Source organism: Saimiri boliviensis, chromosome 6, assembly GCF_048565385.1.
Source record: "Saimiri boliviensis isolate mSaiBol1 chromosome 6, mSaiBol1.pri, whole genome shotgun sequence".
NCBI classification, from domain to species: domain Eukaryota; kingdom Metazoa; phylum Chordata; class Mammalia; order Primates; family Cebidae; genus Saimiri; species Saimiri boliviensis.
In genome coordinates this window covers 85,955,437-85,972,033 of record NC_133454.1, presented here as the reverse complement: position 1 = coordinate 85,972,033, position 16,597 = coordinate 85,955,437, and the positions used below count along the sequence as shown (strand labels likewise).

At 34.1% G+C, this 16,597-nt stretch overlaps 1 protein-coding gene across 33 annotated transcripts in view; it reads left to right on the top strand.

The window, feature by feature from the left end:
* SOX6 (SRY-box transcription factor 6) overlaps window positions 1-16,597 on the top strand; it is a 785,339-nt gene that overhangs the window by 421,155 nt on the left and 347,587 nt on the right. For all 33 annotated transcript variants that reach the window (XM_074401148.1, XM_074401147.1, XM_074401149.1 and 30 more), the window contains one exon: window positions 6,220-6,427. In XM_074401148.1, the coding sequence (XP_074257249.1) occupies window positions 6,220-6,427 (208 nt within the window). The remainder of the gene's footprint in view (window positions 1-6,219; window positions 6,428-16,597) is intronic.

Genomic DNA, 16,597 nt, shown 5'->3' with positions numbered 1-16,597 from the left:
AGTAGCTGGGATTACAGGCACGTGCCACCATGCGCAGCTAATTTTTTGTATTTTTAGTAGAGATGGGGTTTCACCATGTTCACCAGGATGGTCTCGATCTCTCAACCTTGTGATCCACCTGCCTCGGCCTCCCAAAGTGCTGGGATTACAGGCTTGAGCCACCGAGCCCGGCAATCATCTAATATATTTTATATACTGTGTTTAATTGATTTCCTGTGAAATGCTCTTTGGATTATCTGAATCAACATGTTTTTTCCCCTTGCATTTGAAATAATACTACCATGTGCTTTTCCAATCATCTACATATATTTTACATACTATCTTTAATTGATTTCCAGTGTAATGCTCTTTAGATTATCTGAATCAACATGGCTTTTTTCCTTGCATTGAGACTGGGATCTTTTTAAATCATGTTTTGAAAATTTTCTTTACTGTTAGGTTTGGTAGGCTGCTGAAGGGGTTGAAAGAAAAGAAATTTGTAGTAAATTTCATTTGAATAAACAAATGTTTACTAACTCAGGGCCCACATGTTCTTCTTTTTGGGATGTTCATGTGTTTTGCCATTTATATAGTGGTTGTTTCTTTTTTTTAAGATTTAAAGATTTTAAAAAATAATTATACTTTAAGATCTGGGATATATGTGTAGAACATACAGGTTTGTTACATAGGTATACACATGCTATGGTAGTTTGTTGTACCCATCAACCTTAGGTCATCTATCTTAGGTATTTCCCCTAATGCCATCCTTCCCCTAGTGCCCCACCTCCTGACAGGCCCCTGGTGTGTGATAGTCCCCTCCTAGTGTACATGTGTTCTCATTGTTCAACTCCCACTTACGAGTGAGAACACACAGTGTTTGGTTTTCTATTCCTGTGTTACTTTGCTGAGAATGATGGCTTCCAGCTTCATCTATGTCCCTGCAAAGGACATGAACTCATTCTTTTTTATGGCTGCATAGTATTCTGTGGTGTATATGTGCTACATTTTCTATATCCAGTCCATCATTGATGGGCATTTGGGTTGGTTCCAGGTCTTTGCTATTGTGAACAGTGCTGTAATAAACATATGTGTGCATGGATCTTTAGAGTAGAGTGATTTATAATCCTTTGGATATATACTCAGTAATGGGCTTGCTGGGTCAAATGGTATTTCTAGTTCTAGATCCTTGGGGAATCACCACACTGTCTTTCACAATGGTTGAACTAATTTACACTTTCACCAACAGTGTAAAAATGTTCTTCTTTCTCCATATCCTCTCCAGCATCTGTTGTTTCCTGACTTTTCAATGATTGCCATTCTAACTGGTGTGAGATGGTATCTCATTGTGGTTTTGATTTTCATTTCTCTAATGACCAGTGATGATGAGCTTTTTTTAATGTTTGTTGATTTTCAAAAGAAAGATCAAAAGAAGAGAAGTAAGAATCACAACCAGCTTTAAAAATTTTTACACCATTATATTCACATTATAATATTAAGGCAAAACATACTTATTTCATTGTCTTTTAGGGAGCAATATTTCTTAAAGTGGGGTCAGGAACTGTGCATCAGAATCACTTGGGATGTTCATCAATATTCATATTCCTTGGCCCCATCATTTTGGAAGGTTGTATTGGGTGAAGGAATCTGCATTTTAACACACTTGCCAGATAATTCTACACATTGAAGCTTGAGAACCTCTGCTTTAGGGGAAATATTATCTCAAGTCTCTTGACAGCAATGCTGCAATGACATGCATTAAGAATTGGTAGATATTATCATTGGACATTGGTTTAGTCTATTCCCACACTGCTCTAAAGAAATACCTGAGACTGGCTAATTTATTTAAAAAAGTGGTTTAATAGCTCACAGTTCTTCAGGCTATACAGGAAGCATGGTTGGGGAGACCTCAGATTTATAATCATGGTGGAAAGTGAAGGGGTAGCAGGCACATCTTACATGGCTGGAGCAGAAGAAAGAGAGAGAAAGGGAAGTTGCTACACACTTTTGAACAATCAGATGTTCTGAAAACTCATTTGCTATCATAAGCAAGGGGAAAGTCTACTGCTGTGATTCAGTTACCTCCCACCAAGCCTCTCCTCCAACATTAGGAATTACAATTCAACATGAGATTTGGACGGTGACACAAATCCAAACTGTATCAGATATTTTGTCTCAGTTGGTGTGTCATTGGACCTGTTTTGTTTTTAGGAAATTACAAAATAATCTGGGTGTTTTTTCTTAATAAAATTTACTTCAAAATTATATAGCCTCCTTAAAAAAACTAGAGATTGTCAAGATTTTTTAAAAACTTGGCATTATTGACTTCATATTAGACAGTAAGCTATTATAAGTTTATTAATTTATGTATTCCTTTAACCCAGATGAATTGCTTACAGACTAACATTTATGAAAGGTTAGTATTTGTTAAGTTTTAGAAAGTTAAAAAGTGATAGCTGGAAATGGAAAATTTTGCCCCTTCCCACTGTTGTTAGCATGGTATAACATGACTTACACAACTTAAGCCATTTATTTTTATTTAGTGCCTATTTTTATAATTTGGTGACATATTGCAAGTAATTCTTGTGGCTTTTGGGGGGAAATCATGACTCTCTAGCCTCTTGTTCTCTACTGTTTGGTAGTGTTGAGCCACTTTGCACAGATTACCAGGCTGAGAACAGTGTGGGTTATCATTATAATAAGGAACCCATGGTTATTGTCTGTGGTGCAGGCTGGAGAGCCTCTCTTAGCATCTTTCAATTTCAGTTTGTCAGTGATGGGAAAAACTCCTTTATTATAGTCAGTAGTGAGTCATTTGTAGGTAACCACTTCCACATATTACTGTTTTGACTTGTTCTTTAATCCCTTAGGTTGAGCTAGAGGTGTTTTTTTTTTTTTTTTTTTTTTTTTTTTTTTTTTTTTTTTGCGGGGGGGAGGGGGAGGCAGGTATAATGTGACAATAATTTGGGTTTGAAACAAAAGCATCTGAAGTATGATTGATCAAATGGTGATTATTAATTCATAAATGCTTTGGTCAGATGTCTAATATGGACTTTATTAGGAGGTCTAAATGGCTTTGACACAGATGTCTCTGCATTTCATTTGCACAAGTGGAGAATGAACTGGCCATTCCAAGGAGCCATCTACTAGCCATGACTGGCATCTAAAAGAAGGGGTTCCTCTGCATCACTTCACAGAATTCTTGTAAATATTAAGTGAGATAAAACATCTTTCCTGGGTATATATCCAAAGGATTATAAATAGTTCTACTACAAGGACACATCACATGCGCACGAATGTTCATTGCAGCATAGTTTACAATAGCAAAGACCTGGAACCAACCCAAATGCCCACCAATGATAGACTGGACAGGGAAATTGTGGCACATATACACCATGGAATAGTACGCAGCCATCAAAAACGATGAGTTCGTGTCCTTTGTAGGGACATCGATGAACCTGGAAGCCATCATTCTCAGCAAACTGACACAGGAGCAGAAAATCAAACACTGCATGTTCTGACTCATAGGTGGGTGTTGAACAATGAGAACACATGAACACAGGGAGGGGAGCACTACACACTGGGGTCTGTTGGAGGGAAATAGGGGAGGGACAGTGGGGGGTAGGGAGTTGGGGGGGATGGCATGGGAAGAAATGCCAAATATAGGTGAGGGGGAGGAAGGCAGCAAATCACACTGCCACGTGTGTACCTATGCAACAATCTTGCATGTTCTTCACATGTACCCCAAAACCTAAAATGCAATAAAAAAAGAAGTGTTCTTAACCTTAACTCTGCCTCCAGGAATGGATCTCCAACAGAAAATAAATGAACACAATGAATGTTTATCAAATCACTATTTATAATAAAACATGGACAAGAAGTAGATGTCAAACAACAAAAGACAGGTTATTATGGTGCATTTCACAATGGAATACTGTATGACCATTGTACAGTGGTATGTGCCTGTAGTCCCAGCTGCTGGGGAGGCAGAGTTGAGCTGCGAGTGTTACTTGAGCCAAGGAGCTCTAGGCTGTAATACACCCTATGATCATCTACTTGCACCAAGTTCAGCATTAATATGGAGTAAGGGACCACCAGGTTGCCTAAGAAAGAGTGAACCAACCCAGGACAAAAACCAAGCAGGTCAAAATTCTCATGCTGATCAGTAGTAAGACACACCTGTGACTAGCCACTGCACTCCAGCCTGGGCAGCATAGCGAGATCCCCATCTCTTTTAAAAAAAAATCAGAATTTACAAAAGAATTTAGTAATATGAAGAAATGTTCACATTGTGGTTTTAGTAGTAAAGTAGATTTACTAAACAAAACAAAACAAAAACAAAAACAAAACAAAACAAAAAAAAACATCTTTCCTGGATGAAGGAAGGGATCTAGAAGAAAGGTAAAGAAGAGCTCTGTTCCCTGCTTTGCCCCATTTATTTTATCCTTTTCTGTTTACTTCAGCACAAATACGTTGAGCTGCTCTGTTCTGGGCATTGTACTAGCAATGGGTATGCAGAAAAAAAAATAAGATTTAGCTCTTAATCAAAAGATTCAGCTAATTGATAACCCCTCCAAAAAAAAAAGATTCGGCTAATTAAGATATAATAAATATTACATACGATTTACCCATTTAATGTATACAACGCAAATGTTTTTAATATATTCAGATTTTTCACAATATTTAACTTAGTTCGAGACTCAGAAACATTTTTTTACTTCACAATTCCTCAGGTTCAGAAGGAAGAAAAACCTCTTTGGTCCCATTCCTAGATCTGCTCCTTCCTTCAGGAAAATAGTACCTACCAGTTGTTAAACACCATTTCAGTATTGTGAGCCCAGCACCATGCCTATGTGTTTTGTTATCTCATTATGTGCTTTCTATAACCCTGAAAATACATTTCATCCCATCTTATATACATGGCAATAATCCTAAATACCTGGCATTTGTAGAGTATAATTATTATGTCATTTATAGATGTAGAAATTTACTGCTCTAGATATTATTTTCCTTTTCTCCCCTTTTCCTATTAGTTATTAACTGTATAACTTTTTCTTCATGCTTGTCCTCTAGTTCTTGACTCTTTCTGGGCTTCCTTGTGAAGGAAAGAGATAGAGGAGCAATTCGGATATTTAGGAGTCTGATGATGATCACAAAGACTGGCTAATTTACCTTATGCACTTAAAAAAAAATAAATATAGGGAGAGAGAATACCCTTGTACAAACAGATAAAAGGTGAATGCAAGGCTACTGAAGGGCTATTTCCAAATAATAGCTATGTCCAACCCTCAGTTTCAATTTAAAGCCATATAAAAATATTTTATTTCTATAAATTTTAGGTGTTTATTTTTTACCTACGATTTGCTTTTCCTTTTCAGCTGACTCATCTAACCCTTTTAGCAGTTAGCTAACTTCTCTATACTATGAAGTAATTCCTGCACAAGTATTTCTGTAATAAGCCTGTCCTTTAAAAAAAAAAATTACTTCTCATCTGAGGATGAACTTGTCCTTTTGTTAAAAAAAAAAAAGACATTTTAAAATGCCACATGAAAACTGTGCTGAAGTATCAGTGGTAAGGGTAAGGAATACAAACAGACTTCTGTAACTTTGGACAGATGTATAGCTAGAAAATCCAAAACGAAAAGTTTTCTCTAAACCCCAGCACACAAAAAATTCAGGTTGACTAACTTTCTGGCACTGATTTAGATAATTTATATATTTTCTGGTGAACAATAAACTTTGGCTACTGAAGCTAACTTTTCTACTGGTTCTAAACTAAAGGATAGTATTTTTGTGATGTACGTCTTTTAATGCTATGGGAAGAGTGTTGCTAATAAAAGTGCCCAATTAAAAGAAAATCTTTACCAATCCTAATAATTAGTCATTGAATCTGAACTAATTTAAATGAAAGGTCTAAATGAGTAAAGAGTTGAAATGTTTGCTTTTGAACACATACTACTTTATATTTCAAAAAACTAAACAATTTAAATCTCCAACTTCACTTTAGTTCATTTGACAATTGCTTCTTTAATGTTTTGCTTAATTATAATTTGTTTGATCAGTATTGTTTAATCAGAATTATATTTTTTATTTGTCCTACTAAGTTACTTATATTTTATTTTAATTAATATGTTTTATTTGTCTACTAAGCATCATATACTGTCATGAGTTTGGGATTTTTTTCTTCAGTAGCATGCAAAGAAACTTATATTCTAATGGTTTCATTTTATTTTATTTTCCTAGGAATCAGAGAATAATAAGTTATGTTCCCTATATTCCTTCCGAAATACCTCTACCTCACCACATAAGCCTGACGAAGGGAGTCGGGACCGCGAGATAATGACCAGTGTTACTTTTGGAACCCCAGAACGCCGCAAAGGGAGTCTTGCTGATGTGGTGGACACACTGAAACAGAAGAAGCTTGAGGAAATGACTCGGACTGAACAAGAGGGTATGTGTGGACTTCACTGTTGGGCTTTTTTTTTTTTAATTTATTTTATTTTTTCCCCTAAAGATTCTAGGTCTTAAAAAAAAAAAAAAAGAGTGGGATTTCAAGGGCTGGAGAAGTGCATAATTGGCACCAGCTAGGAAAAAGTTATTCAGAGGTTACCATGGTGATGGCAGATAGTGATCCATTAGGAGTGTTAAACAGATAGCTCCATTTTTCTAAAACTTTATGTATTTTATTTGGTTCTTAAGATAACAAGTTAAGGTTTTAAACTTAACGTAATCCTTACTCTGGAAAAAGGTAGTAAGGGATTTTTCCTAACTGCAATTTTATTTTTCATTTTTTCTCCCTTATTTCCTTTTGGTGGATAGTATTTCTTTATAAAAATATCAAGTGTTTAAAAAACAAAATTAGGGTGGGTATGGTGGCTCACATCTGTAATCCCAGCATTTTGGGAGGCTGAGGCAGGCAGATCACCTGAGGTCAGGAGTTCAAGATCAGCTTGGCCAACATGGTGAAACCTCGTCTCTTCTAAAAATATAAAAATGAGACTGGCATGGTGGCAAGTGCTTGTAGTCCCAGCTGCTCGGGAGGCTGAGGGAGGAGAATCACTTGAACCCAGGAGGTGGAGGTTGTAGTGAGCTGAGATCGTGTCACTGCACTCTAGCCTGGGCAACAGAGCAAGACTCCGTCAACAAACAAACAACAAAATTAAAAAGATTTATTTCTCTTTATTTTTATAAATACATTATTTTATCTCATAACACTGTAAAATGGAGAGTTGAGGGCTTCAAATATTGTTAAAGCTAAATGCATAAGAGTGACTTCTTGGTTACATGACATCTCTTGGAACATCCCACATCTACCTTCTCTACTCTATGCAAGAATTCACTCGGTTTCACCTACGTCCTAGAATAAGCAGAAATCATAAACAAAAAAAGACTCTCCAATAGTATTTTTAAACAAAATGAATCAAGTCTAAGTGATGGCTATACTATGTTGCACTTTCATTTTTATGTACAGATTTTAGACCTGAAAATATAGAGTAATTAATAGCTCTGGATATATTTCTAGTATTGCATGCTAAGTTGAGAGTTTTGTGATATTATAGACAAATTGAGATTTTATATTAGGGAATTTTTCATGTAACAATTTTATCCTTTTAAGGACTCAAAAGCTTAAAAGATTCCAATTAATTTTTGTAGCAGTCTTTCTAAAATATATCGCATGCTTCCCTGTTTCACTAATCAGGTTATATGTCACAAAATGTATATATTTCTTGATGATCCAGGGTCATAATAAGTAGACTAGGAACTTCAGTACTTTTCAAACAATTTTGTGGCCCTGGGTAAATTCTTCAATCTATTTAAGCCACAAAATTTAAAATTTGGTAATTAACTTGGCAACTTAAACATTTTGAGAATTAATTATAATAATGAATGTTTTAAATTAACTATAAACTATATAAATATTAACTATAAACTATATAAATTTGACTTATTGTATATATTATATATAACTGATATATTATAAATGTCAATTATTTTATTGTGCTATAATATAATGATGCCTCTAGAAATCGTTGAGATTATTAGGAGTTTTATGGTTATTTTTTTTTTGCAATTATGAAAGAGTTCTTGTGTCTGCTTGAGATATATGCATATATATATATGTATTTGTATATATGTATATATTTTTTGATGCATGTGTTGGTTTCTCCTTCAGTATCAGGTTGCTGGCTATTATTTCTTGCTTAGTTGTAAATAATTTCTAATTTTCTCCTATTTATCTATAGATTATAAAATTAGATAATCAGGACATTCTAGACTGTATTTGAAATATGAACAAGTATATTCTGGAGGTGTTGCTGAGAGATTCTGGGAAATACATATGGTCTTTAATGCATGAACTACATGCTGACACTTTTGGCTTGTGAGACTTTGTTTTCCGTATTCTTGGCTGTGTTCTGAATAATGGGGATTGCCAGATAATTATACACTGAATAAGTGAGATTGCTAGATTACTTTTAATTGTGATCCACCAAAAGATGGTTTTCGTTTTATAAGTAAGTGGTTTTCAAATACTTTGGAGGGTTCTTTAATGTAAAAATAAAGACACTGATTGGTGATGATTTTTTTCTGGACTACTGGGGAATTTTAAATAATTTTTTCCTTGCAAATAATGGTTGATTTTCTGTTCATCCTCTTTGTTACCATATGTTATAGTTGATTTTTGTATGAGAGACACAAAATGAGATAGTAGTTTTTTAAGAGTTCTTTGTTACTGTATTTCTACTAGTAATGCATTTTTTCATATTCTACAGATTTTTTTTGCAATATATATGTTTTAGACATCAGAAATTCAGGTATCTTTAGTATATATTAATGTACATAATCTAAACATATTAAGTGCAAATGAAATGACTGAAAGCATGCTATTAAGTTTACCAATCTCACAAACCTGGAACAGTGAATGTAATGTATGAAGGAAACAAAACTCAAAATGTTTTTGACAAACAGAAATTATAAACTTAAAAATAGCCTATCATGATAAAATGTAATAGATCTTATTATCAAGTTCAGAAGTTGTGACCCAAATCCCAGCTGCACAGGTAATTACTGAAGAAAATTCAAATAACAGCCAGATGAATGATAAAACAAAATAAAACAAAACAAACAAACAAAAAAACCTTATGAGTGTTAAGTGACAGAAAATGCAATGGGGTCAACTTGATGAATATTGCTGACAAATTTCCAGTGTTATTTTATTCAGCATCACTAGAAGTACATTATGATGCATTCAAGAGGTGGTAGTACCACTAAACTCCTGCTCAATAGAATGTTTCTGAATTATTGTGTTGAGTTCAGAATTACCACACTTTAAGAGGAACTCAAAGGCATTGGGATATTCTCAGAGAACAAATGGAATAATCACAGAGATGAAATTATATAATAAAGAGAATGGTTGAAGGAGTAAGTAATACTGATCCCAGAGAAAAGCAAATCAAAGATGATGTGATGGTGTCTTTAAAGAGTGAAGTCACTTGGAGGAAGAATTGGGTTTATACTGTCTAGCTTCCTGGGGATAGAATACAGATGTGTGAAAAGAAGTTAAGAGGAACCTGATTGTGGTTGATAAGACCAACTAGCTAACAGTTGTAGCTGTCTATATGAAATATTATTCTTTGGAAGACAGTAACTTGTCTATCCTTGGCGATATGCAGCAATCTCTATTGTCATTTTAATAGAGGTGTTGTAGAGGACAGAAGTTTGATCTTTTTTTCAACACCAATATAATGAATTTTTATAAACTTTCTTATAAAATATTCTACAGCTTATGGTATACCTTTTTACAGCATTTTTCAAGGACTACATAGTATTTTGATTATTTTTCTACATATTCTTCTGTGAAATGCATTGTATTAAAACTCAAGGATTCTTAATTTTTCTTTTTGTGAATTCCTTTGATAGTGTAGTAAAGCCTACAGATCTTTTCTTAAAATTATTTTAAATTCATAAGGTAAAATATACAGATTACAGATATAATGAATTATATTGAACAGTAAATCATTTAAAACATTTGTGATATGGTAGAATATGCTATTCTACTAATGCATTAAAAACAAGATCTTACAGAGGGCCTAACAGTATAACAATTTTTAAGCAGTGATAAGCATAAAAGGTATTTCGAGATACCTCCAAGTATAATGTTATATAAAAATATAAATTGTGATACTATTGGTAACAATGTCATAGGAACTACAAATACAGTATGGTTTGTTGCTTGCATCTATAATTTAAGGAAATGCAAATTTTCAATACAGGTTAGTGAAAAATAATTTGTCCATAAAAGTTTAGAGATCCCCTGAATTCTATCTATGTAACCAGTTAAGAACTCCTATGTTAGATGATATGGTACATCCATAATGAATAAAACAATAGTCTCTAACTTTTAATAATTGATATTCTAGTAAGAGATATAAGGCACATAAAAATGAGCTCTAATTCAGTGTCTAGTATATGATAAATTCCGTAGAACTATATAGATATAATGTTATGGGAATTTACTAGATAGAAAAATTACTTCTCGTTGGAAGCCATTGGAAGGTTCTATAGGGAAATGGGTCTTAGATGGTCTTGGAGAATGAAAGGATTTATATAGACAGAAATTGAGAGGAGAGACATTTCAGGCAGAAAGAATAGGCAGAGAACATTAAAACAGCCAGCAGTTCAGGATCTAAATTTAAAGAAAAGATGCATATAGGATATAAGACTGAAAAAGTAGGTCGTGTTCAGATCATGGAGGCCCTTTCACTTTTGTCTAAGGAGTTCGAACTTTATATTGAAGGTGATGGAGGAACCACTAACTGTTTTTTTGCACAGTAAGGTGATGAATTAGAGCTTTCTTTCAGGAAAGTTAATCTGGCCACACTGTTTAGGATGAATGGGAACAGGGAGAGATATTAAGGAAATTGTTTCAGGCTAGAGATAATGAGGGTCTGCTGAACTAAGGCATCAGAAATGAGGAAGGAAGGGAGATGCATATGGAAAAGATATGAGATAGAACTGTTAAGACTTGATGTTTAAGGGTAGAGACCAAGACAGAGGAATGGTTCAATGAATGCTGAGAGTTTCTTAGACTCAGGGCAAATAGGAATATGGTAATACAATTTTTAAAAAGTGGAGGAACATGTTTTGGTCATGGGAACAATGAGAAGTTTTTTATTTTGAGTTTGATATCTTGAGCTTGAATCCTAATTTTGGTTATCTACTTAGAGCAATAGTATAGAATGGCATAATGGGGGAATGGAAGTAATTATAGAAAGGATCATTAAAAAGTTTAGGATAGATTTCTGATTCTCAAATAATTATATACTAGGTCTAAGAAGATATAACAGCTCCACCAATATTTCCATGGCATTGATCCTTTAAAGTTCCAGGTCCATCTCCTCATTTGGGACATATTTTCTCATCAGACTCCTAAAAGCTTCCAAATGCATTACCCACCTCTCCCTCACATCTGCTTCGTGGTTTGAGGGTCATACTTCGTGCTTAGCTGATAGTCAACCTGTGTGATTGACATAATAAATGATGACCTTCCTTGCATTATTTTTGTTCCAGATAATATTTTTACTCTTTATCAGACTAAATGCCTCTGCCTCATTTGCCCTCATCTACAAGAACTGATCTGTAAAAAGTTTATTATGATCCTTTTAAAAACAATATTTGCATGATGAAACATAAACTCTTCAAGCAGATGCTTTGGTCAACCAAATTGTTGTCCAGTGTTTAATCTGCTTTTCCTTCCAGAAATGCCCTCTTCTGAGCAGTGATTTGACTAGATTGCTAAATGCTGTTGAACAAAGGTGCTGCATCTGAAATGCTCCTTCTGAAAGTGAGACTTATGGAAAGATAGGCAAAGTTTCTGTCTTTTGTGAATTTAACTTTGATTTAGTATCATAGATAGGTAAATTGGTATGTAGGTAGGAAGGTAGATAGATCCATAGATGGATTGAATGATTGAATGCCAGAAACCACCTTTTAAAACACTGTTTATATTGATAGGTAGAGTGTACAGGAAGGCTTTGATTAATAGATGCAGGTTAAAATGCTTCCAAGATTAAAATTCTTCAGCTATGATTAAATGATGAATTTTAGTTATCCTTGTATCACCCATCTTGTTGCCAATATAGCTGGGCTCTAACATAAGCGACAGTTGTCAGAAAATGAATACTTTAAAAAGGACTTCTATATCTAAATACATATATTTAATCAGAGAGTCCTTTGGCTTCTGAAAATAAGTTGTCTAATGAGAATTTCATTTGAGCAGCTGTGACTGAGGAGGTCAACAGGCACTGCCTAGGAGAATATGGCCCAGCTGGTTAAATCTGGTTGTTGTCGTGATTTAAATGGTCAAGTGCTGCTTGTAATCCAGGACCGTCTGTTTGTAAAGGGAAGAGTGAGTGCTTCAGCATAATGTACAGCTGTTTTAATCTCTCTTTAATAATAGTGCTTCAGCCACTATCATGTCTTGTGTATCATACTACTAAGTATATGATCCTAGGCTGAGGGCACTGGTTTCAGTTAGGTTCTGGAATCATGTAAGATTGCAGGGAAAGGGATACAAAACTGTCTGACAAAATAAAGCTAAATTTCTGACTCTGGCTCTTTTTAAAAACTTATTCTTTAGGTAATAAGTATTGTGATGAGGAGAGAGTGACAAAGCTTTTAGTTAGGTAGAAATATTAGAATAAATGAACTCTCTTTGATAGAGCCATAAATGTAATGGATAGTATGCAGGCTTTAGATACAATTCCACAGGACAGGCATTGGTCAGAAATTAGAGTATTTGCCCAGTGGAATTTTGTGCTTTCTGCTATTATGGTAATGAAAGTATGTGGATTCATTTTACTGTGCATGTAGAGAACGGACAGCAGCATTTGAGCTTTGAATTCCTGGTGGGACAGGCTTTCCAATGGATTATGCAGCTGTTTCCCAGCACAAGAATGAGCATATGTTTATGTGTATATCTGATGGATTATTATCATTATTCACATCTCTAAATAATCATTTGTATTTCTACATATATTTTCATTGAAATATATTTAGTTTGCTTATATGTTGTATTTTGCTCATCTGATAGCCTTTGCTGTACAAGGAGAATATGTTATAGTTCAAACAAGAAGGAAATTCATTTTTAAAAGTCATATATTTGAGCTAGATCTGAGTTTGAATCTAAGTATTAATATTTAGAGAGACAGGATAGCCTACTGAATGTAGACTCTGGAGCTGGATTGCCCGTGTTTGAATTTCAGTTCAGCATTTTACCAGAAAGAGGACATAAAGCACATTTCTTGATCTCTCTGCTTCAGTTTCTGAATCAAAGAATGGGTATCTTTACAGTGTTATCATAAGGACAAGATTTTCATAAAGATGAATAATTAGTTAAGGCAACTAAAGCCTTTAGAACATTGCCAGTTTAAAGTAGGTGCTCAATACCTGTAGCCAGCATTATTTCCTGGTTGTGTGACTTTGGACAAATTAATCCTTTCGTGCCTAAGTTCCATCATCTGTAAATCTGTATGAATGATACCTATCTTGCTGGGTTATTGTGAAGATTTCACACACACACACACACACACACACACACACACACACACACACACTTCTGTAATTATAACTGTTGCTATTATAACTACTATTGCTGTTATTATTTGAAGAAGCTTTTTGAAAAGAAAAATATTCTAGGAATCTCATTCTGTACCACAGACAGAATCATAGGAAATGTTCCATAGTGTTAAGGGATTTAGCATTTGGCAGCAATGATCTTCTTGTGTTCTGGAAGAGCAATTCAGTTTAACTCTCTTTTCAGGCCATTTGGAAAAGCTGATACTAAAGTTTCCCCACTGAAAGCCAATCTTCCCTTCTGAGAAATATGTGGAATGTGATGGTGTTAGTGAGAGAGGTTGGTAAAGCCTTGGATGAGGTTTTTAGATAGTAGCCAGTTAAGAGCAATGTGTTTCTGTTGAAGTAAAAATCTATTAAAAGCCCATTTAAAAAAATTAACATTCATACCCTGTGAGAGCATCACAATAATTTTTAAGGCAAAATTTGTGGATATTAGGTTTTTACTGCTATTCTGATTGAAAGTTATATTGTTGAAGCACTGAGAATATCCCAGATTTAAATCTCATTTTGTTTTCTCACTAAAAGGAAAAATTGGAAAGGTTTTGGAGTTTTGCATAAGAAACACTTTAAGTGTTCATTAAAACATCCGAAATTGTTATTTCAAATAAATTGGAAATTTCAACTCATTTAAATGCTGAAGTTTCCCAAGATCACTCATACTTTTGGTGAAGAAACAATTGAATATTCAGAGCAATGGTGATACAACTTTATTTGAATTGATTTTTTCTTCTCTTTAAAATCTTTCCTCCCAATGATATTAGTGCCCTTGTTCCTGTTTTTAAAAATTTTTATCATGTTCATAGTAAATACTTATCTTCTACCAAATAGTTTAAATAAACAAATATTTTCTGAAAGATTTGTACAACGATATTTAGGGATTATGTTGAAGAGCTAGAACTATTAGTTTTTGAATTAGGTGTAGTATATTTTCATGTTAAGTATATTTGCATTCTAAGTTTTTGGAAACTAGTCTCTCTCTCACATGACCTTATAAAACTTAAAATGAGCCAGAATTCTGTTAACTCCAGACCTTCTGGGCAAATTTTGGTCATTTCTATTTGCTATATGTTTTGCAACTCCCATTTACAGTTTGGGTAATACACTATTTGGTTGAATCTTTTCTTAACTTCAATTTATATGCCTTTGCCTTGAAAAGATGCTTCAAATTTCTTGCTCATTTCTGTCTCCTCAGATTTAAAATTTTATTTTTAAGGTTCTTTCTCTAAGAATGTGGGGAACAGATGCAGGCAATTGTTTCTGATTTTTCCTCTTATTGAACTGTGAAGCTAGAAGGTGCTCTTCTGGCATTTTGTTGTTTAGAGAGAGGAAGCAGCTTTCTGATGGTTTTAGGAAATAAGTTATAGTCTCATATGATTTTTGAGCTTGTGGAGTTTGAGTGGATCATTAGCATTTTGCATTTTTCTATTGAAAAATTCATTAGACTGACTTCTTCAGAATTTATTCTGGGAGTCTCAGGAAATAATAGAGGACAGTTTTGGGATCTGTATTCTTTCTCATTATATAATATATATCCAATATCAAAAGAAAAAATGAATGGAAAAGGAAGTGGTAAATGTAAACATTTATTTATTATGTAATATTTGATATGTCTATTATAAACCATAAAAGTAAACAAGCACTTGTGAACTCAATATCCAACTTAATAAAAATTACTAATACTATTGAATCTCATTATGTTTTCTTCACATTCCCAATCTTTGTTTTTTTATCTACATTTTTGCCAGAACTTTGTTAATCATTATCTGCCTTTTTTGACTTAAAATATTTTCAAATAAGTCACTAAATATTGTTAAGCCTTGTTTTCAAACTTTATAAAAAAGATGTCATACGGTAATCTCTTGTGACTTGCTTTTATTCTTATATTCTAGCATCAATTTTGCTGTGTGAACTTTCATTCATTTTCACTTTTATGTAATCCTCCTTATACTATTCCATGGTATGCAATACAGCAGTATATGCTTCTGTCTACCGTTTCTGGACACTTGGACTTTTTCCAGTTTTCTGCTAGTGCAAACAATAATGTTATGAAGATTCTTGCATCTGTCTTCTGATGCACATGTGAACAAGTTTCTTCTCTAGGGCGTCTCCCCAGGAGTGGAATTAATTTTGACACATTTTTGTGCTCTTTTTCCACGCTCTCGGAAAATGTGACACAAAGAAGTTGCTGCTGCAGTATGTGTGTGTGTGTGTGTGTGTGTGTGTGTGTGTTTTCATGTGTGTGTGGATGTGCATGCATGTGCCTGTGTTAGAATTCCTGAAAGCTTTAACTGTCTATACCTTTTGGTTCCACCTTCCTCAAAACGTCTAGTACAGGCTTTTCTTCATCACTGAGCTTTTCAGAAACTCAACAAGGGCCTTTGATGGTCCCTTCAATGCAATTTTTCTTTTTCCTTTTGTTGTATCTGAATACAACAGGGTGAATGTCTTTAGCCCTCTTTTCAACTAGAAGCACAAGAGTATTGCCATTCTTCTACTGGACTGTGATTACTAGGTTTGTTAGGAAACACTTTTGTCCCCTTTGATCCTCTTTATTGATGTTTCCTACACAGGGTGTGGTTTTAGAATTAGAGTAGTTCCTGATCTCTAATTGCATCAGGTTCACAATAGTTTTTTCGTACTTACTTCAAATGCAAAATTACAAACCTATTAATTATTGCCACTGTTCTAGCCAACCATATATACTGAAATAGACATTTTTCTAGCCAAACAGTCAACATTAGCTGGAAATCACCTCTCTCTCTCTCAGAATGTTTAACATGATAATCCTTACAGTTACTGGCTTGGGATTAATGTGCATTCTTATTGTAATTCCTTTTGACATACTAGGTAGTGTCTAATGGTTAATTAATTGATCTAAGCAGTAGTTTCTTAATTTATGAAGTGAGGATGTTGGTCTGGTTAAGGATTAAAGGAGAATTTATACAATTCTATGCCATTTTGAATTTCTTTGATAGTTTCTATCCAA